At 40.1% G+C, this 24,924-nt stretch overlaps 1 protein-coding gene across 5 annotated transcripts in view; it reads left to right on the top strand.

Annotated features, from left to right (window-relative positions):
• Positions 1 to 24,924, top strand: part of med12 (mediator complex subunit 12) — a 34,765-nt gene that overhangs the window by 3,709 nt on the left and 6,132 nt on the right. For 3 of the 5 annotated variants that reach the window (XM_015388773.1, XM_015388757.1, XM_015388764.1), the window contains exons 2-37: positions 1,399 to 1,503; positions 1,591 to 1,782; positions 3,693 to 3,852; positions 3,963 to 4,138; positions 4,804 to 4,914; positions 6,504 to 6,776; positions 6,907 to 7,053; positions 7,394 to 7,493; positions 7,589 to 7,725; positions 7,951 to 8,082; positions 9,430 to 9,556; positions 9,774 to 10,003; positions 10,084 to 10,140; positions 10,247 to 10,420; positions 10,589 to 10,733; positions 11,393 to 11,511; positions 12,718 to 12,861; positions 12,954 to 13,117; positions 15,088 to 15,219; positions 15,971 to 16,195; positions 16,269 to 16,413; positions 16,522 to 16,642; positions 17,436 to 17,546; positions 17,627 to 17,740; positions 18,060 to 18,196; positions 18,405 to 18,584; positions 18,801 to 18,872; positions 18,967 to 19,130; positions 20,445 to 20,606; positions 20,709 to 20,910; positions 20,982 to 21,091; positions 21,174 to 21,309; positions 21,954 to 22,103; positions 22,451 to 22,813; positions 22,896 to 23,061; positions 23,154 to 23,329. In XM_015388773.1, the coding sequence (XP_015244259.1) occupies positions 1,399 to 1,503; positions 1,591 to 1,782; positions 3,693 to 3,852; positions 3,963 to 4,138; positions 4,804 to 4,914; positions 6,504 to 6,776; positions 6,907 to 7,053; positions 7,394 to 7,493; positions 7,589 to 7,725; positions 7,951 to 8,082; positions 9,430 to 9,556; positions 9,774 to 10,003; positions 10,084 to 10,140; positions 10,247 to 10,420; positions 10,589 to 10,733; positions 11,393 to 11,511; positions 12,718 to 12,861; positions 12,954 to 13,117; positions 15,088 to 15,219; positions 15,971 to 16,195; positions 16,269 to 16,413; positions 16,522 to 16,642; positions 17,436 to 17,546; positions 17,627 to 17,740; positions 18,060 to 18,196; positions 18,405 to 18,584; positions 18,801 to 18,872; positions 18,967 to 19,130; positions 20,445 to 20,606; positions 20,709 to 20,910; positions 20,982 to 21,091; positions 21,174 to 21,309; positions 21,954 to 22,103; positions 22,451 to 22,813; positions 22,896 to 23,061; positions 23,154 to 23,329 (5,559 nt within the window). The remainder of the gene's footprint in view (positions 1 to 1,398; positions 1,504 to 1,590; positions 1,783 to 3,692; positions 3,853 to 3,962; positions 4,139 to 4,803; positions 4,915 to 6,503; positions 6,777 to 6,906; positions 7,054 to 7,393; positions 7,494 to 7,588; positions 7,726 to 7,950; positions 8,083 to 9,429; positions 9,557 to 9,773; positions 10,004 to 10,083; positions 10,141 to 10,246; positions 10,421 to 10,588; positions 10,734 to 11,392; positions 11,512 to 12,717; positions 12,862 to 12,953; positions 13,118 to 15,087; positions 15,220 to 15,970; positions 16,196 to 16,268; positions 16,414 to 16,521; positions 16,643 to 17,435; positions 17,547 to 17,626; positions 17,741 to 18,059; positions 18,197 to 18,404; positions 18,585 to 18,800; positions 18,873 to 18,966; positions 19,131 to 20,444; positions 20,607 to 20,708; positions 20,911 to 20,981; positions 21,092 to 21,173; positions 21,310 to 21,953; positions 22,104 to 22,450; positions 22,814 to 22,895; positions 23,062 to 23,153; positions 23,330 to 24,924) is intronic. The other 2 variants (XM_015388789.1, XM_015388781.1) reach the window with 1 other exon arrangement.

Here is a 24,924-nt window from a genome sequence, read left to right as displayed (position 1 = left end):
CAAGAACGTTCCAGGTTTGTTGCCCTTCCTGGGGTCTTTCTGCATTGAGTTTGCATGTTCTCCCTGAGCATGCGTGGGTTCTCTCTGGGTACTCTGGCTTCCTCCCACAGTCCAAAAACATTGGGCTGTGGGAGGAAGGTCGCCTCTCGCCCATTGATTGCTGGAGATGGGCACCACCCCCCCTGGAGGAGTGATGGAAAATGGATGGATGGTCTTACTGTGGTTCACTTGATTGGTGTGAATGAAATGGTCCTTAATTGATATAATCTTCAATGGAAAGCTTATTTCTTTCTGTTTGGTTCATTTTATTACTGTCTGATAGTAAAACCTTATGCGTATTTGGGGAGAAAACTGATGAAATCTGCTGGAGTGTAAATATTCTTTACAAAATCACAAAAGAGGAATCGATGCTTTCACAAATCACAAACATGTGTTTCAAAGAATCGACTTGTTGACTGTGAATTTTGCTGATTTTATTTCCTGCCAATTTATTTTTATGTATCATGGGGATTATACCTAAACGATGTTCAAGCTCCATCTTTTTAAACAGTCTCCGTGTGTTAGCCAAATATGGGCGCCCATCGTTAATCCCAACAAAAGGAGAAGGAATTTGGAATTTCCCCCCCCCGAAAAAAATTCTGAATATATCTTTCTGTTCAAAGTAGTTTCCTGCAATAAATACTTTCATAGCCTGGGCCGTGACGAGTTTGTGTCTGCCGACAGACTTGGTCATTCTTACTCACTTGTAAAGCTTTTAATCCATCTGTTCATCCATTTATCATGTTTTCCAGTGTTTGGTATTTCCTTTATTCACCACCAATGGTACCAGCCTACTTTTTTTTTTTTTCCTCCCATAAACCATCATTTCAGAGAAATGCTTGTTTACAAACGGCCTCTTTGCATGCTGGCTAACAGAAGAGTTGAAGTGTTCATAAAGGATCATTTTTGCTGCTTTATATTTAGATCTTTTTGCTCTCACCCGATTTTCTTTTATTCATTTTATTGACATAAACTCCTGTTCTCCCTCTTTAACATTTTTTTTTTCTAAAAGAAATTGCATCTAAAATGAATTTCTCTGCAGGTTTTCCCTTTTGCAACCACCTCTGTTTTTCCAGGCTCTGTGTTATTTATCCCTTTTTAACAAACCTTTGTATTCCTCTTTGTTTTGACTTACAGATGTTTAGTTCAGGATTTGTTTCAGTCGTGCAGCTAGCTGGTCCTATATTGTCTTATGAAGCCAGAACATGTTTGGTCTTTATTTGTGTTTGATAATAAATTAGATTTTTCTCAAACAGCAGCAATTCCCTTTTAATTTCAGGTCTTTTTATGTGGTTGACACACTTTTACACAATTCTTACTCTGCATTTAATTTAATGTGAACCTTTTTCTCTGTTTCAGGATGAGTTGACTGCTCTAAATGTAAAGCAGGGATTTAACAACCAGCCTGCTGTGTCTGGGGATGAACATGGCAGTGCCAAAAATGTCAACTTTAACCCCTCCAAGGTATTGATCAATCAGTCCGGTAAGCGTTATGTGTTGAGTAATTTGATGATTTATCAGTTATGAATTTATTTCCTCACTGCTTTACAGATCAGCTCAAACTTCAGCAGCATCATCGCCGAGAAGCTGCACTTCATGACATTTGGAGATACAATAAAGCGCAAACCACATATCAACACCAAGGATAATTTCTGGCTTGTCACAGCGAGGTCACAGAGCTCCATCAACAACTGGTTTACAGATTTAGCTGGAACTAAACCGCTCACACAGTTGGCTAAAAAGGTGAGAACCTTTGGCTACTTGTTTTTTTTTTTTTTTTTTTCGATCTTTGGTTACTTTAGATTTATCTAATATCATCAGGTGAAATGCCATCTCAACAACTTTGTCACCTTATCCAGTACTTGACCTTTACTTTAACTGGACCTACATATTTTCTTACAATCCAGAAAGCTCCCAAATGTTTGAAACCAATGAAAGCCGCATCTAAAAACAGATTAAATATAATGACAGAGCATGTTGAGACGAGAGGAAGAGAAGAAAAACTAATGAAGTCTGAAGCCCGGTCTCATGATTTGACAGGCTTTATGCTGTGAAATCAAAGTTTCTATATTCAGCCCAGTCATTGCATGTAAAAAACAAAACATGCATACCTTGAATTATTGATCTATGGTATGTTTTGATTTTTCAATATCAAAATAGAACAGGAAATTCAATTCAGTTTATTTATATAGCAACAATTAAAAACACAAGTCATCTCAAGGCACTTCAACCAGATCATACAGTCAAATTGATTTAAAGTTTTCTATCTAAGAAAACCTGTTGATTGCATCGACTCATTGACTCGGATATAATCCCTCACACTAAGCATGCTTGTAGCGACAGTGGAGAGGAAAAACTCCCTTTTAACAGGAAGAAACCTCCAGCAGAACCAGGCTCAGTGTGAGCGGCCATCTGCTGAGACAAAAAGCAGAAATACAAAACGAAACTGTAAAAGGCGACCCCATCTAGGAAAAACACAGCCAGGTAGACGGGCTCTGAGCCAACTCCCATGTCACAGGATGAACAGAGCGCATCCACCCAGTCACAGAAACAGGACTACACTGGAAAAACAGTGTAATCAAACTTTTTATGGAAAAAAGGAACAATAATCACCTTTTCTCTTTTGAATGTTAAAATAAAGACATCTTTAATATTTTTGTTAGTGTACCATATTGGATGTTCTGGCGCTTTAAAGTTTAAGTCGGCACTAAAATTATGTATACTTGTTATTCTTAGAGGATGTTTTGACTTTTTAATAATACGAGCCTTATTTGTCTCTATTTTAAACTGGGCTAATTCATTGCTTTACTACTATGAAATCAGTGGTCTCTCTGATTTCCAGCTGCTGCTGCCACCAAAACCTTTTTAAGAAATGTAGATTATGGTCTGAGATTTCTACTGTCCTTTAGTTTTTTGCAAATGATGGAGGTTACATTAGCTGTGCCAACTGTCTAGTTGGTGTAATATCTCTAAACCGTTATAACCCTACATTTCTATTATTTAAGCTACATTTTGATGACATTATCCTGTTTGATCCTCCTAACCCCAACGATTGTTTCCATTTTTCCCCCCCGGTTTATACCTAACCCATTGATTCTGTTTTTTTGTTTTTGTTTTTTTTTTAACAGATCTTTTTTATTTTTTTTTGGATTTGTTTGAATTTGTATTGTATAACCCTTACGACAGCCACGTTTTGAAGCAAAACTGGTATCATTGCAAGGGAAAGAAGTGGTACATTTAGTTGGGTTTAGATGAGCTAAAGGAAAAATCTAACAGGATTTTTAATTAGTTATACATATACATGTTTTTATTTAGGTCTTAAAATGTGAAAATTTTTAAAACATTTTGATAAACATAAAGCAAAGAATGAGCCATACATTTTTTTAAATTTCTATTTATATGGATAGCAAATTGTAAAAGGGCTATAATTGTGTAGGATGGTACAGATATTGAAAGTTTAGTTAATCCATCCATTCATCCATCTCTTTATGGGATTTTCCTGGTTGTTGCCTTTAAAACAGGTTTTCTAAGTGTAAACCTTGAAAATAGGTCACATAAAAACCAATAGAAAAAGGCTTTAGGTTTTTCCCTTTTTTAATTAGACACATTAGGATTTGTTTTTAATTGATGCTAAAGAGCCATGTCTGTTCCAGGTCCCTATTTTCAGCAAAAAGGAAGAGGTGTTTGGTTTCTTGGCCAAGTACTCGGTCCCAGTCATGCGTGCAGCATGGATGATCAAGATGACCTGTGCATATCATGCAGGTATCACAAATGCTAATGTCAAGAAGAGGCATGTGATGGATCCCTGTATCGGTGAGTCAAAAAAAAATCACGTCTTTTTGTTTTTTCGGTAGATTTTAAGTCATTTTGATTCATCTTAATTATGTGACTTTAAAATCCATTTTCGGTTGTTGTGTTTATAGAATGGACCCAGATCATTACTAAATATCTACTGGAGCAACTTCAGAAGATCTCAGAGTTTTACCGACAGTTTCCCAGTCAGGGGTGTGGCTCCCCTCTTCCAGTTATGCCTGCAGATGTGGAGACGGCCACGAAGCAGTGGGAGTACAATGAAAAACTTGCCATGTTTATGTTTCAGGTACATTTAAATACGGCACCTGTTTTTCTTCAGGAGTTACTGGATATGATTAATATTTATTATCCTTTGGTCCATTTTGTTTTCTTTTCCTCTGTTGTTTTCTATCCACACTTAATGAATAAATTTACTCAATTATTAGCAAATTAAGTTTAAATGCAGCTCAGAAATTTCAGCACTGTTACCTGGAAAGTGAGGATTTTTTTTGTTATATATAAACAAGAAAAAAAAGGCTGTTAATTTTTCAAGTTTTATCTGGGTAATTTAAGACATTTTTTTTTCATTTAGTTTATTAATAAACAACTTTCAATAATTTGTTTAGAATTAGAGATGGTGGAAGGGAGTTCAAGGATTTTGTGGCAAAGCAGATTTTACTCTTTTAAATGTGTTTAAATAATCTTTGGACGTTGTTTTAGAATAAATTTGACAATCAAAGATCCTTGAGTTGTTTTGACACTTGAGGAATGTGTTGACATTAATATGCGACCTTTATTTATTCAAATATATTAGCAATGTTGATGGAAGAAAAATATTTCTTTATTGGGAAAACGTATGTGGAAAAAGAAAAACCCTGTTTTCTTTATGGGAAATAAACTTGTCATTTGGCGTTTAAAGACTAAATCAGTAATATTTTTAAAAATAACGGTTGTGTTTCTCTTTGTTTGTAGGATGGCATGTTGGACAGACATGAGTTCCTGACATGGGTGCTGGAGTGTTTTGAGAAAGTTCGTACAGGTGAAGATGAGCTCCTCAGACTGCTGCTCCCTCTATTACTACAGGTAAAACACCTTTCTTAAAATGTGCCTTGCAACTATGAAAGGGTACTAAATCCGAGCATTAAAATCAGACGTCAAACGGTTCTTGTGGACCAAAGAATTTCAGCCTTAATAATAATTCACATAAAGGTATTATTACAATCTTATTTATTGAGACTCCAACTAAAGCCTCATTGTGGTGCTGATCTCCTCCTTAAGAAGCACAGACACCAAGGGGCTGATGGGAGGTTCAACACTCTGCTCTTCCTCTAATTTCATCCCCTGTTGACGTTAAGCAGGTTTTAAAACCCCTCTAGGGATCTTTTCTTTCTTAAGAACTGCTAGTGATAAATTTAGAGACTATTTTTCTGTGGTTGTTTGAGATTTTGACAACAGCAAATGGAAACAATGATCACTCTGAGTTTCTTAGAAAAGTGCGAGTGCAGCTGTGCGCCCCTGACAGGCTCGCCATGCAGCAGACAGAGCAGAGACCGACTCCAGGCTGTTTCCACTTTGAGAACGTGTCAGGCGATTCCTTGCTTTTTGCATTAGAATCAGATTTGAGAGCTTTAGTGTATTGTCAGGAGGGTTAAACAAAAATACTAAAGAAGCAGTTACTCACTACCAACATGTGTTTGCATGATCTAGATGTACTACAGATAAAAAGAACTGAAACATTCTGCACCTCCTTGTTGCATCCTTCCTCCATCTCTCGTAGATAAAGCCTTTAGACCTTAGAGACTCACAGGTTTTAATTCTTTGTAGAAGTTTATATTGATCTACAATTTGCTTCATTTGGTCAATTACAATAAAATTTTTCCATTCAGTCAGAGATTGAACAGATATTTACAAATTATTGACAAATTAGGGATTACGTGCATCAGAATATAGATGATTCTGAACAACTTTCTGAAGATTACAGTTGTTAGAAAGTCTTTTTGCCCCTTTCAAATATTGATTCCTAACTTGTTTAAATAATCTGACCTAGTATGCAGTCTGTTCAGGCTGCTTGGGAGAGGAAGATGGATGATACCATTTGGGAGCCTGAGCAGAATATGGTTCTGCTCTGTAAATGTGGAAAAAACACTTAATCCAATTTAAGGCAATACATAGAGTCCATTACTCAAAACTAACTTACAGCAGATTTATCCAACAATTTTCTCTTTATGTAATCATTGTTGTTTTTTTTTTTTCTGTCTGAATTTGTATACATTTTGGTAACACACTTTTTAAGATACAGTATTTAAGCCTTTTATTTAGATATACGGTTATTTAGGGTTGTTATTGTTTTATTTATGTATAAAATGTATTTATTTTGTACTTTTAATTTCTTCTGTGGGCCTTTTTGTTTCAAACAAACCCAAAAAATTCAGTGCTTTTTCTTTTTTTTATAAATTTTTTTTAAACCCAATTTAAAAAAAAAATTTATAGTAGTATTACTGATAAATCCTTAATGATGCCCTTCCCCTCCTAATTTAGCCTAATTTGTTTAAAAGGAGGGTTGTACAATTTCTAGAAATATTTTTCTTTTTTTGTTATTGGGATGCTAACTTCTCCTCCAGTCCTGACTCCAAATGCTTTCTAATGCTGCGAATCTCCCCTCTGTGTCTCAGTACTCAGGAGAATTTGTACGCTCTGCTTATTTATCACGGAGATTGGCTTTTTTCTGCACACGTCGCCTCAACCTGTTGCTAAGCGACGGCAGCCTGGGCCCTGGCGCGGGGGGTCACACGGCACACGGCATCCTCACACAGCAAGGCAGCGCTCTGCCCAGCACCCCGACCTCCCAGGCTGCTGGAGGGAACCATTCCCAGACGCCGTTCACAGATTTCTATGTTTGCCCGCAGCACAGACCTCTGGTGTTTGGTCTCAGCTGCATGCTGCAGGTGATTCCTTGAATTTTAACTCCTATTTCATTACAGCTCCATCTTTTATGTTAATCTTGTCTTGCGTTTTATTTTATTTTTTTCAAGAAACACAAGTTTTCTTACAGCTTTTATTTTTATATCTCTTCAGAGCATCGTCCTGTGCTGCCCCAGTGCTTTGGTGTGGCATTACTCATTAACAGACAGTAGAAATAAGACTGGATCCCCCCTGGACCTCCTGCCTATTGCCCCCTCAAGTTTGCCAATGCCAGGAGGAAACACTGCCTTCACACAACAGGTACCCCCTACTGCAGTCTACCTTTGCCTTCCTTACTCTTTTAAATAATCACCTTGTTTTGTTTTTGTTGTGCAGCAACTATTTTTATCCATGAAGTCATCAAAAAGATTTTAAGCAACGCTGAACAAAACAAATTATTAGTGAATCCCTGTAGCACAATAATAAAATGGGACATTTTAAAAGTGCTTCAGGGAACTTTTGCTTCATCGTCCATCAATCAAAAAACGACATTTTTATATAAACCAAGTTATTTTGATGTAGTGATCCAATCCTCACAAAACATAATTAGCTGAATTTCTGCTTGTCTCCGACATGTTTTAATCTTAATGCTACTCTGCAGGTTCGTGCAAAGCTGCGAGAGATCGAGGAGCAGATTAAGGAGCGAGGTCAGGCTGTGGAGTTCAGGTGGTCGTTTGATAAGTGTCAGGAAACAACTGCAGGTGAGGAAACTCTCCCCTTTGGTCCTTGCTGACTCCTTTTATTCTCCTCCCTTGAGGACAAGATGATATCAGATGGTGTTTCCTTTTTTTTTTAGGGTTTACCATTGGGAGGGTTCTCCACACCCTGGAGGTTTTGGACAACCACAGTTTTGAGAAATCAGACTTCAACAACTCCCTGGATTCATTGTACAACAGGATATTTGGTTCCGGTCAGAGTAAGGATGGCCATGAGGTACGGACAGCTTTCCTTGCTGAGTGTTTCATTATGCCTGTAATATAACTGGAAATCTCTTCAGTTAGAGTTTAAAAGAGGGGTTTAGACTAATGGGCCGTTTTAAAGCCCATTTCATTATTAGTGAATGAGCTATTAGGAATCTAAATGAGTTTTCCTGCTAGTTTCTTTGATACAGCTACTCAGTGACTCGTGTCTTTTTCCTTTAAATTCCTGTTTGTTCAGATGTCCCCTGATGACGATGCAGTGGTGACCTTGCTGTGTGAATGGGCAGTGTGCTGCAAGCGCTCGGGCAGACACAGAGCCATGGTTGTGGCCAAGCTGCTGGAGAAGAGACAGGCTGAAATAGAAGCTGAGGTAGGAGGCACAACTCCAGGAAGCAGAACACACATCACTCTGAACACAGCGTCTCAGCCTGGGAGTTTGGATGGAGGATGGATATCCTAAATGAAGGATAATCCTTGAAGACATGCAGTCAGAGCTGCAGTGGAAAGGTTTAGATCAAAACTCTAGGTGATAGACTGAGGCTCACCTGAAAATTACTTTTCACACAAGCTCTTCATCCAGCATGACTCATTAATTTGCAAAGGACAAATGGCAAAAGTTGAAGCTGCTGGGTGTGCAAAAATAAAACACGTTCTTCTATAATTGCCCAAATGTTAAAACGAAAGAAATGTATAGAATGTAGACTTTTACAAGACAAAACGCCTAATGTGACTCATAACCAGACAGTGGATATTGGAATGGAATTGAAACGACAATGAAAAACAAGGGGAGTTTACACATTTTTCCCATTGCCAAGTGTTGTTGAATTAGGTTTCATATTTGGATTCTCTGCTGCTGTAACAAACTTTTAATGATAATTTAAGTTTTGTTACAGGGGGAAAAATTAATTATTGAGTTGAGTGAAATACTGTATATCAATATATTTGGCCAAGACGAGACCAGACAGCTATCCAAAGACACTAGAGACAAAATTGTAAACCTCATCGAGGCTGGAAAGGGCTACAGGGAAATTGTCAAGCAGCTTGGTGAAAAAAGGTTCACTGTTGGAGCAATCATTAGAAAATGGAAGAAGCTAAAAATGACTGTCAATTTCTCTTGGACTGGGGCTCCTTGTAAGATCTCACCTAGTGGGGTCTCAATGATCCTAAGAAAGGTGAGAAATCAGCTCAGAACTACACTGGAGGAGCTGGTTAATGATCTGAGAAGAGCTGGGAGCACCGTTTCCAAGGTTACTGTTAATAATACACTAAGACATCTTAGGTTTGCCAATGACCATTTGGATGATCCAGAGAAGTCATGGGAGAAAGTCATGTGGTCAGATGAGATCAAAACAGAACTTTCTGGACATAATTCCACTAACTGTGTTTGGAGGAAGAAGAATGATGAGTACCATCCCAAGAACACCACTCCTACTGTGAAGCATGGGGGTGGTAGCATCATGCTTTGGGGGTGTTTCTGAACACATGGGACAGTGTGTCTGCACTGTAGTAAGGAGAGGGTGAACAGGGCCATGTATTGTGAGATTTTGGGGACCAACCGCCTTCCTTCAGTTAAAGCATTGAAGATGGGGACGCTGCTTCTTCCAAGATGACATGTATATAATCCAAAATTCTGAAAGGTCTTTTATAGCTTTGAAGAAGTACTATGTTATTCTCTATCTGTTTGTGACTCTAAAATCATGCTCCTGTTGTGTTGCAGAGGTGCGGTGAGTCAGAGGTGGTGGATGAGAAAGGTTCTGTGTCGTCTGGCTCCCTCTCAGCTGCCACCCTCCCAGTCTTTCAGGACGTTCTGCTGCAGTTCCTTGATACGCAGGCCCCCACACTCAGTAAGCCTCTGTTTATTTCCTCCCTTTGCATCTACCTGCTTTCTTTCTACATTGCATCACATTTGATTTTTGAAAAAAGTTTAAAGAAACTCAACCTCCCTTTTGTCGGTTCTTCTGATTCCAGCATTGTCTGAGTGTTTACCCTCAAAGTTGCAGCAGCTGAGAGCTAATATTAAATTATTCAAATCGTGTTTTTTTTTTGTTTTTTTCTCAACAGCGGAGCCGGGGAACGAAGGCGAGCGTGTGGAGTTCTCAAACCTGGTCCTTCTCTTCTGCGAGCTCATTCGGCACGACGTCTTCTCCCACAACATCTACATGTGCACGCTCATCTCCCGTGGCGACCTGGCTTCTGACTCCCACCTGCCGCGCCCGCGTTCCCCTAGCGACGAGCCCTCGGATGAGTCAGAGCGTAAAGAGCAGGAGGCTGGCAGCAGTGTCAAGATGGAGGCGAGTTAGAGGCCTTTTTGTAGCTTTAGAAAGCAACTAGTTTAAAAAAAAAAAGTAACCAGACACTGTTTGTCCAACAGGATACTGGTCTGTCTGAGTCCATGGAAATCGATCACTCCAGTGCAAACTTTGATGAGGTGAATAATTTGTATTTTGCCACCATTAGAAGTCACCCCTCAGGTGAATGTAGAGCTGTCAGATGAAATCAGGTTAGTTGATTCTCAGGTTCTATTTTCTCCTAAGATGTTCTCACCTCCGATGCATTGTGAGTCCAAGGGGAGCCCGTCTCCTGAGAAACCTGTTCAGGAGCAGGACAGTAAGAGCAACTGTAAGGAGAAAGGCATGGACCCCGCTTTCCCTCAACTGTATGAGCAGCCCCGACACATTCAGTATGCCACTCACTTCCCTATTCCACAGGTAAGGAGGCCCACTGTCCTGCTTTGGCAAAAGAAAAAAAAGTTTTTTTTATTCTGACAAGTTATTCCTTTTTACCTTATAGCTCTGTTTTCCTTCCTATCTGTTAATGTCTGTGCTGCTGACTGCATCCAGTTTAGTTGAGTTTTTTTTTGTTGTTTCCGTCTGTAGGAGGAGAGCGCCAGTCATGAATGCAACCAGCGTCTCGTTGTCCTCTACGGTGTGGGCAAACAGAGAGATGAGGCGCGACACACCATCAAGAAAATCACCAAAGACATCTTGAAGGTGCTCAACCGCAAAAGCACAGCAGAAACAGGTAACTGCGAGGCTCAGGTCTATTATCTTGTGATGGATGTGTCAGGTTTCTATTTGAGCTGGGGGTTTTTTATAGCCTGCACTTCTTTCAGAAACTCGTTTGAACTATATTTTATTTACTTTCAAGGCTGCATTAAAGTTTAATTCAACTCTCCTTTAATTAGCTGGAGTTTTCTGCTTCTCTCCGCAGATCAGAATTATTTACTTTTTGTTTTCCATATACCAAGAATAATCTTAGAAAGCAATACTGAGGAAAACAGATGTTGTATTTAACTGTTTGCAAACTCTGCAATCATGGAGGCTAATTAGCCCACCATATTACTCCATCTGTTTTCGTAATTATTATCTGCTGTTTTCTAACTTATTCTCCATTAGCCATAGAAGAGGGGATTTGTCTCTCTGTCTCCTTTCTACCACAGCTAGTTTCATTCTTGGCCAGATCATTTTGGATATAAGTTAACTTGTTCAGGTGATTTTCCAACTTACAATTTTGTTGTTTCTCAGAAACCAAAGACACTTTTTTTTTAGTTAAAGTGTCTGTTACTCTGTGAAGCTTGAATCAAAGGACTAATGAACTTCTTGAGTGCATTTTACAGCTGGCCTGTTTGGCTGACTGAAAGAAACGCTGTTGGATAATCTATCCTTCCCTCTGGGATACAGGTGGGGAGGAAGGACAAAAGAGGAAGAGGAGTAAACCCGAAGCCTTTCCAACTGCAGAGGATATCTTTTCCAAATTCCAGCACCTTTCCCACTTTGACCAGCATCAGGTCACCTCCCAGGTAGGAAAAACGGAGCTTAGTTTGCAATGTTTGCAGCGTGCTGTGAAGAATGGGCCAGGGAGGGGTCAAAGACAAATATGATAGAAATGTTGGGGGAAAAAAACCTTTATATTTCTAAATTTTAAGACTTGCAAGAGAACACAACATAGATTTATATTTAAAAAAAAAAAATCTAATATTTATGTCCTGACTCGATAACAGAGTTGAACTCAATTCACTGTGAACACATTAATTTATATAGCTGACATGTAAATGAGACCCGCTCTCTGCACTTAAAAAAAAAAAAAAAAGAAAAAAAAAAAAGAAATGCACATGCACAACCCTTTGCCCACTCCTGAGAGGGAACGCCTATTAAACAGGTGTGAGTGTGTGCACAAGCCCATTTCTCCTCACGCATGCTATGTTTAAAATTTGCTGTTTGCATCACTCATACAAACTTCCTTTCCAAAAGAAGATTTGCAATCTTTCCACTATGTCAGACTCACCACCGGTAAGTGAAAATGGGGACAAGCACGTAGCCTTATGTAAACAAATCACCAGAATGATTGACAATTAGGAGGACCACTTATTTTGATGATCCACCCAGAAAAAGAACATCCTCCCCTGTACCTTTAATAAAAAGGAGTAATGCATCATTTCAATATGCATGTTGGCAATGGGTGGGAAAGCCTATGGGCTTTAGTCTCAGGGTGTAATAAAGGTTTAAATTCAATTTGGTTACATATTGGAGGATGTGTCAGGAGCCCATTGTGATCCAGAAATATTTTAAAAGGTTCTGGTGTCTTTTAGAAAAAGAAAAAAACTGGCATGGATCCCAGAGTCAGGTCTGCAGGGAGCTGATGTAGAGGTTACTTAAGGTCAAAAGCTGTTTCTTTGTTCTTATGGGTTTTTTGTTTGGCTTAAGACCTTCTGACTGCAGCTAAGCTCTTGCTCTATTTATACTGAACTAATATTTGTCTCTCTTTGGATGCTTAGCTGTGGTTTTTGTGCTGACTCTGCGAGGTCAATTTTAAGATTTTTTTTTTTTCGTTTTAAAGAGTAAAGACAGCCAGGGTCGTCTGGTGCTTTATTTTGGCTACCAGCTTTACACTTCACTCATCCTTAAAGTGTTTTTATTCATTCGTAGCTTTTATAGTTTATCTCAGATTACAGCTATATTGGGTTGAGTATCTTTTGCATTATATTTCCTGTCTGCTCTGTGTTTAGGTTTCCAGAAACGTTCTGGAGCAGATCACCAGCTTTGCCTTAGGGATGTCCTATCACCTGCCCCTCGTCCAGCACATTCAGTTCATTTTTGACCTAATGGAGTACTCCCTGAACATCAGTGGCCTCATAGACTTTGCTATTCAGGTAACAACATTTTAAAGTTTTTAACCCAATCTGTTAAAGCCACGAATGTCCTGGTTTGTTTTGGAAACTCTTGTAACTCTTTGCTTTTGTAGCTTTTGAACGAATTGACTCTGGTCGAAGCTGAGCTGCTGCTGAAGTCGTCCAGTCTGGTGGGCAGCTACACCACCAGTCTGTGCCTGTGTATCGTAGCTGTGCTGAGAAGATACCACTCCTGTCTCATTCTTAACCCGGAGCAGACTGCACAAGTTTTTGATGGGTGCGTCATTCACAAGCTACTAACTTTTCCATTTGGCTTTTTCTTTTATTTTCTACTTTTTATGTTGTTTACATTAAAACAATAGAACGATTTTCTAAGCTAATTGGCTTTTAGTGAGAAGTCATTGAATGTTTAAAAGCAGTAAAAAGGATGTTTTTAGTTGAAGCGGTGAGCAGATAATTAGCTATTTCCACAAACACTTCGTGACGGCTTCCAAAGAGCCGTAATCGGAGCACTAAATACAAACACGTTGACTTTTTCGGCCCAGAACAAGACTCTAAAAAGAAGGAGAAAATTGTTCTTATGAAGTATTTTTTTTATTGCTGAGCTTTAGTGGGGATGGAGCAGAGTCTTTGTAGTTTTCAGTTTAGAGCTCGAGTTCTGTGACTTTATTTTAAAGTATTTTTTTAGGACTGTTTTTGCAGGGATTAATAATACTGTAGCTAAACTTAAAACTAATTGAGTAAAAGACAAAAGATGCTTTTAAGGTTGTGTTTCTTTAAACTGGGGCTGGAGAAATAATTGCATTGCTATAGAATGCCATTAAAAACAAATCACTTTTTTTTTTTTTCAAATCCCAGTGGGACTCTATATTTTTGGTCAAGTTAAGATTTTAAAAGACTAAGACACTAACTTTCTCACTCCAGCTCTCTAATGCATTCAAAGTGGGTTTTCTGAAAGGTCTTTTAAAGCTTTGAAGAAGTACTATTTTACTCTATCTGTTTCTGAATGTAAAATGCACTCAGATCCATGCAAGCTAGAAGTAAACATTTCCACACAAAAGACTTGGACAACTTTTATTGCCATTTTGTACACGCAGTGTTTACAAAAAAAAAAAAATTGTTTTGTACGGCTCACATGTACAGCTCTTATTTCCACTTCTTGAAGCACAGCAGTGATAAAATGTAAACATTGTGGAAGACAAAACATGGTGCAAAAAACATATTGATATGGTCAGTTTGATGCAGAGTCTGTGACTTGATTTGGAGTTTTTTTTTCCAACATTCAGCTGTCTGATGGCAGTGGGGAAGAAGCTGTTTCAAAATCTACTGGACCTGCATTGAATGCTGCGAAGCCTCTTCCTAGAGGGCAGCAGGGAGAACAGTTCATGGTGGGGTGTGAGGGGTCATTGATTATGTTCAGAAGTGAAGTTCTGTGACAATGGACAAGTATTTAAGGCCCTGACAGCCACGTAAGAGTGGGGCCAAACATTTCATAGAAATTGCAACTTTATTTTTGGCAGATTTGCACAGCCCTACTTTAATTGGATGCACCTTTGCTAAAGTAGTGGACTTTTTCTCCGCCTGAATATAAAGTAATGGCCTCAAAAGAAAATTCTTACAGTGACGTCTTTCATCCTGCTCTAGTTATAGAGGACTGCTCTCCCAATTAGAGGTTTATTTTCCTACTTGTATCGGACATATGAGTATATATGAGATTATTCACAATCTGGATGATTTAGATAAAAAATATTTTCATCAACCAAAAGGTTTCTTCCCTCAAAGGACTGGCATCTCTGATTAGATACTAAAACAATGTTAAAGGAGGAAAAAAATATTTTATCTCGTTTGTTTCATTAAAATGTCTAAAACAATATTTACACCTGCTTGATAAATCGGTGGAAATTGTCATAGACTTAAGACAACTGTCTGATTTAGAATTTAGGTATTACAGGTTTTAAGGTGGTTTAAGCTTGATTATAAGAAAACAAATGGGTTTTTAATCACCTAGAAATGGAAACATGAGGAAATACTGCGTTTGCAATCTTCCTAAACTGTTTGAAACCCAGGGTCATAATTTTAACAATCTCCAAAACACATTTCTTAGGTACAAATCAAGATGAAGTTTTGTTCAAAACAAAAGTGTTTGAGAGAGCTCATCTAGTCAAGTATTCGTCTCCATGCTCTGTGGATGTGTTGGTGGGTTTCTTGGATGTCCTGTTTGACCCATTTGTGTGACCCTTTACCCAGGCTGCGGGTCGTGGTGAAGTCTGGTGTGAACCCAGCGGACTGCTCCTCCGCAGAGCGCTGCATCTTGGCCTACTTGTATGACCTCTACACTTCCTGCAGTCACCTCAAGAACAAATTTGGAGAGATCTTCAGGCAAGTCCATTTCCCATTTCCTGTCAAGCCAGACTGATAGTGGGAGGCCCTGAGGTTTAGTTCTACACATTAATCTGGGACTTCTCCGCTTCAATCTGTTGGAGGAAAAGAGGGACATTTAGCTGATTTGACAAAGCAACACCTGGTGCCCACCTACCGAAGTTTTGTTTCAGCCAATCACGGTGACAAATTAAATAGCAACAGACTCCATGAAAAACTGCAACCACTCATGATTTTATGCTCTTGCTTTTCCTTTCATAGAGGAAATCAGGGTTTCTAACAACAGCAGCTGTGTTTGCTTCAGCTGCAGCTTTTTGCTTTTATCACAGCTGTAAGTCCTGCTTTAGGTCATAATACTGAAACGTGATCGGCCGACCCTTTTTTGGTTCGTTCTCCGACAGTTGAAGTGGTACAAAATGGATTTTCATGTTTTATGGACGCACCCATTATGAATTCAGCTTGCAGGGGAGGTTAAATTTCCTAGCCTCGCCTGTGAGCTGAATCCTCATGGTGTTTACATCACCAACATATCAGCAATTATCTCGTCCAGCTTTGACTGTTTCAGTCTGGCCCAAATCCGTTCTTCTCCCAAAGAGATTGAATCAGAACTAAACCTGTTGGCTGCAGAGGATCAGTTCCTCGGCCTCAGAGAAGCTGTATTAATATCTGCAGCAGAGCCTTTTTCAGCAGTCCTCTGTTATTTCATTTTTGGGGCCAGGTAACCTCTGAACATCTCTCCTTCCTTTCACAGCGAGTTCTGCTCCAAGGTGAAAAACTCCATCTACTGTAACATCGACCCGTCTGATTCCAACATGCTGTGGGATCCTCCGTTCATGATGGACACCATCAGCAATCCCTCAGCCAACAACAACCACTCTATGGTGGGCAAAATCCTCAACGACAGCCCAGCTAACCGCTATAGCTTCGTATGTAATGTGCTCATGGAGGTTTGTGTGGACCACAGAGACCCAGAGAGGTTTGTAGCACTTATATTCAACAAATCCCAGTTGTATAGATTTTTTTTTATATCGATGTTTATGTGATTCCAGGGTGAATGATCTCGGCATCCTGTGTGCGGAGCTGACAGCATATTGTCGCTCTTTGAGCGCAGAGTGGCTCGGCATCCTTAAAGCTCTTTGCTGCTCGTCCAACAACGGCAACTGTGGTTTCAACGATTTGCTTTGCAACGTTGATGTAAGTCCTTCTGACCTCTATGTTCTTGAACCCATGCTGATATTCCATTTTTAAATATGCAATTATCTGGTCATTTTCAGTCTAATTGTGGCACGTTTGTCCCCTCAGGTTAGCGATTTGACCTTTCATGACTCCCTGGCAACCTTCGTGGCTATTCTCATTGCGAGGCAGTGTCTGCTCTTAGAGGACCTGGTCCGCTGTGTGGCCATCCCCTCCCTCCTGAATGCAGGTAAGCTCTGGGAAATGTATAAGGCTTGGTATTGGAGCGTTTAATGTCACGCTGATGCTCCTGGCATCGGAAATTTTCCCAGATCGATCTTTACTTCTGTAAGCGACTGACGTTCAGAAAAACTGATTAGATCCTTTAAACTTTGTATGTGGTTTGAAGAAAATTCTGTCATAACATTTTTTTAATCATTAATTGTAAGGCCTGCTGTTTTGAATTTTGACTTCTTTCAATGAATAATATTTCAAGACTGCAACCCATATAAGGAAATTTGGTAATGGCTCTGAATCTACTGTAAAATTAAGGTTAACAGGATGATTCATCTGAATTTTATTCAACTTAAAATACATCAAATAGAATCTTCTGTGCCACTATTTATAGCCATCATCTAAAACCCCTTCCTTTTTGATGCATTTAGGGAATGGAGAAGAAAATCAGAATTTTCCAGTATTTCAACTAAAATCAACAGAAGAAAATTTATCTGATTCTGACCTTTGACAGATTACATTTTCTCTAATCTTTGCTATAACCTTAACCTGAATATTTCTTACGGTGATTTGGATTTATTTGATTTGATTAAACATTCAGTAAATAAGTAAAAAGTATATTTTGGATGAGTTCATGAGGATCTCTGGCAGTAAAAAATGTAAGTGAAGTGTGTCTAATCCTGGAGGAGAAGGAGGATTTCTGGGAGGAGGTTTACAAATTGGTTGATTGACATTCCTGATGAATTTAGTGCATCATATTTGCATAACAATACATAAACCTGCTTCTAATGAATGCATCTCAACCACAGCCTGCAGTGAGCAAGACTCTGAGCCAGGAGCGCGATTAACCTGCAGGATCCTTCTTCACTTGTTTAAGACGCCACAGCGTAACCCTGTCCCACAAGATGGGCTCAAATCAGGTACCTGACTGAAAAACAAACGAACGATTGTTTTGAAGAAGTTGATTTTTATTAATTTGTGTGATTATTTATCTTTGCAGACAAATCATCAGTTGGTATCCGTTCATCTTGTGATCGACACCTCCTTGCTGCTTCGCAGAACAGCATCGTTGTTGGAGCGGTCTTCGCTGTCCTTAAAGCTGTATTTATGCTCGGTAGTAATATTTGGATCACTATTTGTCTTTTACATAGGCTTTCAGAAATCACTCTGTCCATCTATGCATCCATGTATCCATCCGATGTACAAATGCTTACTATTGGCTAGATATTTGTTTGTAAAGGTGTGAACTCTTGTGAGAAAATCTGAGACTGATTGAATCTCAATATGCAAAAAGCTTGTTTTTCGATTTAGAGAAGCTTTTTTTTTTCTTTTTTAGTCATACTGGATTTGAAGAGAGTTATCAGACATGGTGCTGATTCTGCTAATCTTCTTCTGTTTAGATTTACTTATTTTTTTTTCTCATGTTTATCAAGGTGATGCAGAGCTAAGAGGCTCAGGGCTGTCGCATCCTGCTGGCCTTGATGACATATCAGACGGCCGCAATGTCTCCATAGAAACGGCCAGCCTGGATGTGTATGCGAAGTATGTCCTGAAGACTATCTGCCAGCAGGTAAAAATGATTTGAAGAATGATCCCCATTGAGCTGTTAGTATTGCATTATCTGGCTGAAGTCTTTATGACAATGAGAATAAAAAAAGCTAAATCCTCAATTATTTGAAATCTAATCTTTAGTAGTTTCCTGCTCTTGTATTTCTCTTATCTTACTGTTTGATGTTTCCCCCCTCAACCTGTCTGCCTGTTTCATTGTGTTCTTGCAGGAATGGGTGGGAGAACGCTGCCTGAAGTCTCTCTCGGAGGACAGCAGTGCCCTCCAGGACCCGGTGCTGGTAAACATTCAGGCCCAGCGACTGCTGCAGCTTATCTGCTATCCTCACCGCCAGCTGGACAGCGACGAGGGTGACAACCCCCAGAGGCAGCGCATCAAGCGCATCCTGCAGGTATGGAAAGAAGTTTTAATTCACATTTACTACAATTAATTTCTTTGTGACAATTTATTTAATTTAAAGACTAAAACTAACTTTTTCTACATTAATCTCTTAATGTGCTGCTTAGTTTAATCTGTATGGCTTTGCTGCCACCTGCTGGTTTCTGCTGTCAATGTAATAGCTGGCTTCTGACAGACTAAATTGTTGTTGTTTTTTTTTATTTTGCAGAATATGGACCAATGGACAATGAGACAGTCATCGCTGGAGCTGCAGCTGATGATCAAACAGAGCACAAATAATGTAAACCCAACTCCAGAGATTAAAATTGTAATTATACTGATGTCTGCTGCTTTTTGACACATGATGTGACAATATTTCCTTTTCTATCATTTAGGAGCTTTACTCTCTCCTGGAGAACATAGCAAAGGCAACAATTGAGGTTTTCCAGAAATCGGCGGAGATGAACTCCAGTAACCCCTCAGGAAATGGAGTCGCAGTCCAAGGAGGCTCCGCATCCAGTAGCACCAGCACCGCCAGCAAGATGAAACCTATTTTAAGGTGAGTTTCTGTCGTGTTTTGCCTGCTTTTATTAATATTTTAAATAGGATTATGTGTCATTTTTGGTAGGACTTCTATGAGATCCTTAAATGTATCTTAATTTCAGATCTTAAAGGCCTGAATTTTTAATTATTACATTTTATTTGTTAGTGTTACACAGTCTATGTTCTGAAGAGCTCTGCTGCCTTCATGTCCCTTTTCCATCTATTGGTAGCTATTGTTTATTTAATACTATATGGCTCTGACCCAGCAACTAAATTCATGTGTCACCTAACATTCATTTATCCACAAACGCATGAAGAAAATCGGCAACCAGCTTATTTTTGTTCCTTCATGAAATATATAAGAAAGTTTGCATGTGAGCTGCAGACTAATAGTAGAGCACAACCTTCACATTAGTGATTTGAATCCCTCTAAATCATAAAATCTCCTGGTCAGAAAGAGCCCACTGTTGGCTTATTAACTGAAAAGTGCAGTCTGTAGGGGATGATGGCCAATCACCATCACCTGTGTTAATGACTGGTAAACATCAAGAGTCTGTAGTTCCTGCAAGGCACATGCAGAGCTATATGAGATCTGATCAGGCCAAGTTTGACCTCCTTGGAATCAAATCGACTTTCTTTCTTTCTTTAATCATACAGTAGAGTTTGAGATGATAATCTCCTGGCCTTAGTTAGATGGGTGGTGGTAGTACTGCGATGCTGATTGAAATGATTTGCAATATGTGCATACTTTCCTCTTATTTGTTTTCTGATGTCTTAGCGTTTATACTATCCTTTGGAAAATATATTTATTACATAATATTATTGCATTAAGGTTTTTGCTATAGATTTTTGCAGCCTTGATGAATGGTCAAGTTAGATTGAAAAGCTGTGGTGGATGACAGAAATCCTGAAAAGCTGTTTTTTAAAAGGAGTGGATCAACTTTAAGATGGGATCAAACCAGGTGATCAACAACGATGAGGGCCTGAGCTCTGCTGGCCAACATAGCGCTAAATCACATTGGGCGCAAGCTTCAAATACTTATTACGCTTGAACACTATTTTCTCTAACTTTTTGTGAATTTCTGTCCTATTTAATAAACCTACCACAGATTTTAAGCACCGTCAGTTTCTTTATATGGTGGGCACACTATAAAATCAGCAGAGGTTTGAATAATTATTCCCCTACAGGACAATCTGACAGAGTAACTTGATGTACATTTTCTTAATTTAAATGTTTAGCCTGCTTAAAACATCAGAAAGCCTGTTGTAACTCTTAAGGAGGTAATATGTCGATTTGACTTAAAGCTGACAGGTTCATTATTTCCACCAGCTCATCAGAGAGATCAGGCGTTTGGCTGGTCGCTCCTTTAATAGCCAAGCTGCCCACATCAGTCCAGGGTCATGTGCTGAAGGCAGCCGGAGAGGAGCTGGAGAAAGGTCAGCATCTCGGCTCCTCCTCACGCAAAGAGCGAGACCGGCAGAAACAGAAAAGGTAGGCCACCGATTTCTCGGAGCGCAGTAATTCTAACTCTCAGTAACTGTTGTTTGTTGTCTATACTGTGTTTGTTGAAACTGCACGTTTCTCCACTTGCAGCATGTCTCTGCTGAGCCAGCAACCTTTCCTGTCCCTGGTTCTCACCTGCTTGAAGGGGCAGGATGAGCAAAGGGAGGGCCTTCTCACCTCCCTGTACAGCCAGGTCCAGCAGATCGTCACCAACTGGAGAGAAGACCAGTACCAGGATGACTGCAAGGCCAAGCAAATGATGCACGAGGCTCTGAAACTACGGCTTAATCTCGTAAGCATTTTTAAACTGTCCTTGTTGATTTATTGTTCGGAAACAGTTTACTTATCTTCTGTCTGAATCAGGTTGGTGGCATGTTTGACACGGTGCAGCGGAGCACCCAGCAGACCACCGAGTGGGCAGTCCTGCTGCTCGACATCATCAGCAGTGGCACCGTGGACATGCAGTCCAATAAGTGAGTTAACGCTGCTCGTTGAGCTGCACACTCTAGTAAGTTGTCGTGCTGCTTGGCTCTTACCCTCACTTCTCTTTTACAGTGAGTTATTCACCACTGTGCTGGACATGCTGAGCGTGCTGATAAACGGCACACTGGCTGCTGACATGTCCAGCATCTCTCAGGGCAGCATGGAGGAGAATAAGAGGGCGTACATGAACCTGGTTAAGAAGCTCAGGGTAAGATTTATATCTGATACAGGCAAGATATTAAGACTTTATGATGTTAATGTATTTAAAGCTGGTTATCCTTACAAGTAGATAGAACTACTATAGACCTGATTCAGATGGATAAAATATTAGAAGATTAAACTTTCATGCCAGCTCAAATGGTAGAAAGGCAATTTGTGAACAAGTGCCAAACTTAAAGAGATGGAAGGGATTCAGAGGTCAGATGGGAGCATCTGTCCCCAAACCAACCTGCTACTAGCCATGAGCTATATGGAGGGAAAGGAACACTGCACATCTCCCTGAATATAGAATCTCTGACAGTGGAGGCAGCATCATGCTGTGGGAACGCTGGTCAGTGTTGATAGGCAGATGAATGAAGCTTAGAAATGGACTTTCATACAGAAAACCTTAGCAAAGGTCAAAAAAGTTCAAGCAAATAGAAAGATATATATATATATATATATATATATATATATAAACTAAAACTTGTTTTTACTTGACAAAAAGCCAAGACGTTCGAAGGGAATAAATACCTTCAGGGAACAGCAGTGTCATCTGGAAGCAGCTGAAATAAAAAGAGTTTTTATTAGAGCTTAAATAAAAAACTGATGGAACAAAGCAACATTTTCTGTTGCTTTTGTGTATCCCTATAGAAAGAGCTTGGAGAGCGGCAGTCCGAAAGTTTGGAAAAGGTTCGCCAGCTTCTGCCGTTGCCAAAGCAGTTTCGTGATGTCATCACCTGTGAGCCTCAGGGCTCGCTGGTGGACACAAAGGGCAACAAGATTGCAGGCTTTGAGAAAGAGGTAACAACAGGGTTCTCCTTCCCTACCTCCATCATTCCTTCCTCTTCTATAGCCTTCTTTGTTTTCCTTGTCTCCATGCACTGATTATTCTTTCTCACAGGCTTTTCTTGAGACCCTTTTCCACTCCCTTTTAGTGATTACTTCTACCCTGTATCTTAACCATCACCCTCTCCCCTTCATCTACCATTCTTCTATCCTTATATCCTTCCATTTCCCTTGCCTGTTGTCTATTCTTTGTTCTTCTTGCTTCATTGGGTCCCCCCCCCCCCTACTTGTCTGCTTAGAAGTTATGTAGCTGAATCACTTAAAGGATCATTTTTTATTGAAGTTTTTTCTGCTCTAATCAGGGTCTTCAAGTCTCAGCCAAACAGAAGATTTCTCCATGGGATATCTTCGAAGGTCATAAACAACCAGCTCCAATTTCTTGGGGCTGGTTTGGGGCGGTGCGCGTGGATCGTAAGATTGCCAAGTTTGAAGAACAGCAGCGTTTCCTGCTCTACCACACCCACCTGAAGCCCAAACCGCGGAGCTACTACCTGGAGCCGCTCCCCTTGCCCCCAGAGGAAGAGGAGCCTCTGACACCCATTCAGCAGGAGCCAGAGAAGAAGATGATGGAGGTGGTAAAAGTAGAAAAGAACGTGGCTGCCGTTCCCTCAGAGTCTAGCAAGAAGAATAAGAAGAAAAAAAAGAATCCTTCCACCAAAGGAGAGGTCTGTGATCTCGGCAGCTTAATTGTATTCTTAGACACTTGTGATTCTGTGATTTCATAAATGTTTCATTTTCCTTTGTTAGGATTATTTGAACCGCACTCAGGGTGCCATGACCTACATGACTAATGTGGCTCCAGATTCAATGCAGACTCACCAGTACGGTCGGGTGCCCTACGCTCAGCAACCCATTTTCCCCCAGAACCAGCCCCTGCCTCCAGGTCAGCAGACAGAATACTTTCATCCTAATCGTACGTCCTGTTTTGGCACTCGGCAGTAATCCTCCACCTGTACCGAACGCCCTCTGAGATCTTCGTTGGTGACCTTTGTTTTTTTTCCTCAGGAGGTCCAGGTTTAGAGACCCCATACAGGCCCACCCGCAACCCACAGATGAACAAAATGTTAACCAACCGCCCTACCTACCCATCCGCCATGATGGACAAGCAGTACGGAATGGCATATAAGCCTCAGCCCAGTATGCCTCAGAATAACCTGCGACATCAGTTAGCGGTCAGACTGGTAAGTTGGTCCACTTAGACAAGGTCCAGCAGTTTCTGTTACACACATATGGCTGAAAAATAAAACAAATAATCTTAAGTTATTAAATAATCAGTCAAATCTGAACTTTTTTCTGACTTCTCAATTCATGGATTACTACAATAGTATTTTGTTTAGAGCACTACCCATAATACACTAAATCATGATTTAGGTATTCCCCTGCCTCTACACACCTGACTTAAAGGGGTCATAGAATCCAAAACTGAGTTTCCATTGTCATAGATAAAAATAATGATAGTTCAGTGGGTGAAATGAACATACAGAGAAGATCAAACCCCATCGACGACTCTTTTCTCTGCAAATCTCACAATTCTAAACTTCCTCCATAAAATGGGCAAATCCAAACGAAACACTGAATTGTGATTAACTCTGGGATGTTGCCTTATTTGGTTCTGGCCTGTACTTTCGTCATGCCGTGAAATTGACATACAGCCTAGCCCACTGGTTCACTGGCCCAAGAACATATATAGAGGTAAATGTAAGACACCAGTTTAGCTGTTTAGCTTACAGTTGGGTTTACTTCTACAAGAATTTCAAAGCGGGCAGTTTCTCTATTGAAAATGAGCCAGAACCACGGGTGTAAATGCTGTGGTCCAGGTTGCACAGAGAAAGGGGACATTTTTCACAGTCTTCCCAAGCATCCGAAGACGGGCATGGATTATTTTTGTCTATCAAAAGATCCCTGCAAAGTTTGATGCTCAGCTCTTCATTTGCTCTAAGCATTTTACCAAAGACAGCTTTCAAAATCTCCCACAGTTCAAAGCAGGATTGGCTCGGGGTCGGGGGCGCTGCTGGACTGCTGACTGGCCCGGACAGGGCCCTCGAACCGATCCGCCAGCTCTGGGGCTGGCCCGGAAACCCTGGCAGACAGGGGGAGGGAGCCAGCGGGGGACGGAGCGACTGAACCCGCCCCGGTGACGGTATGCTTTTTCAGTAAGGCTGGCGGGGGAAAGCACAGGGCCGCCGTGTCCAGGCTACTGTCACCGGGTTTGGTTTGGTCACTCCGTACCCCGCTGACTTCTGAGGAGGGAGTCCAATCATTTGACGCAGGTGTGCTGAACCAGAGGCGCATCTATAATACACAAGACGGCACTAAAGATAACACTGCAAGGGCATTAAATCTATATACAGTTGTGTTCGAAATAATAGCAGTGCCTTTAGAAAAATGAGTAAATGTCAAAATTCTTCAAAGAAATTGTACTTTAATGAACACAGATACATTGGGGACACAGTACATTCTATTCCAAAGCAAAACAATTGCGCAAAGTCATCAAAACTTAAATAATAATAATAATATTTCAAATAAACTAAGAAATGGCATGTTCAAAAGAATAGCAGTGTTGCCATCTTTCCTTGGAAACTCAAAAATGTACTGTACAAACAAAGAAATTCTTGATAAGTGAACCTAGCTGAGTATCCTAAACTAATATTTTGTTGCAAAACCACGGTTTCTGATGACTGCTTCACATCTGTGGTGCATGGAGTCAACCCACTTCTGGCATCGTTCCACAGGAATTGCAGCCCAGGATAATTGCACTGTCTTCCACCATTCCTCA

Source organism: Cyprinodon variegatus, unplaced genomic scaffold (genome assembly GCF_000732505.1).
Source record: "Cyprinodon variegatus isolate N-32 unplaced genomic scaffold, C_variegatus-1.0 Scaffold19, whole genome shotgun sequence".
Taxonomy (NCBI): domain Eukaryota; kingdom Metazoa; phylum Chordata; class Actinopteri; order Cyprinodontiformes; family Cyprinodontidae; genus Cyprinodon; species Cyprinodon variegatus.
Note: the sequence above shows the minus strand (reverse complement) of the source record. Positions and strands in the feature narration are given on the sequence as shown.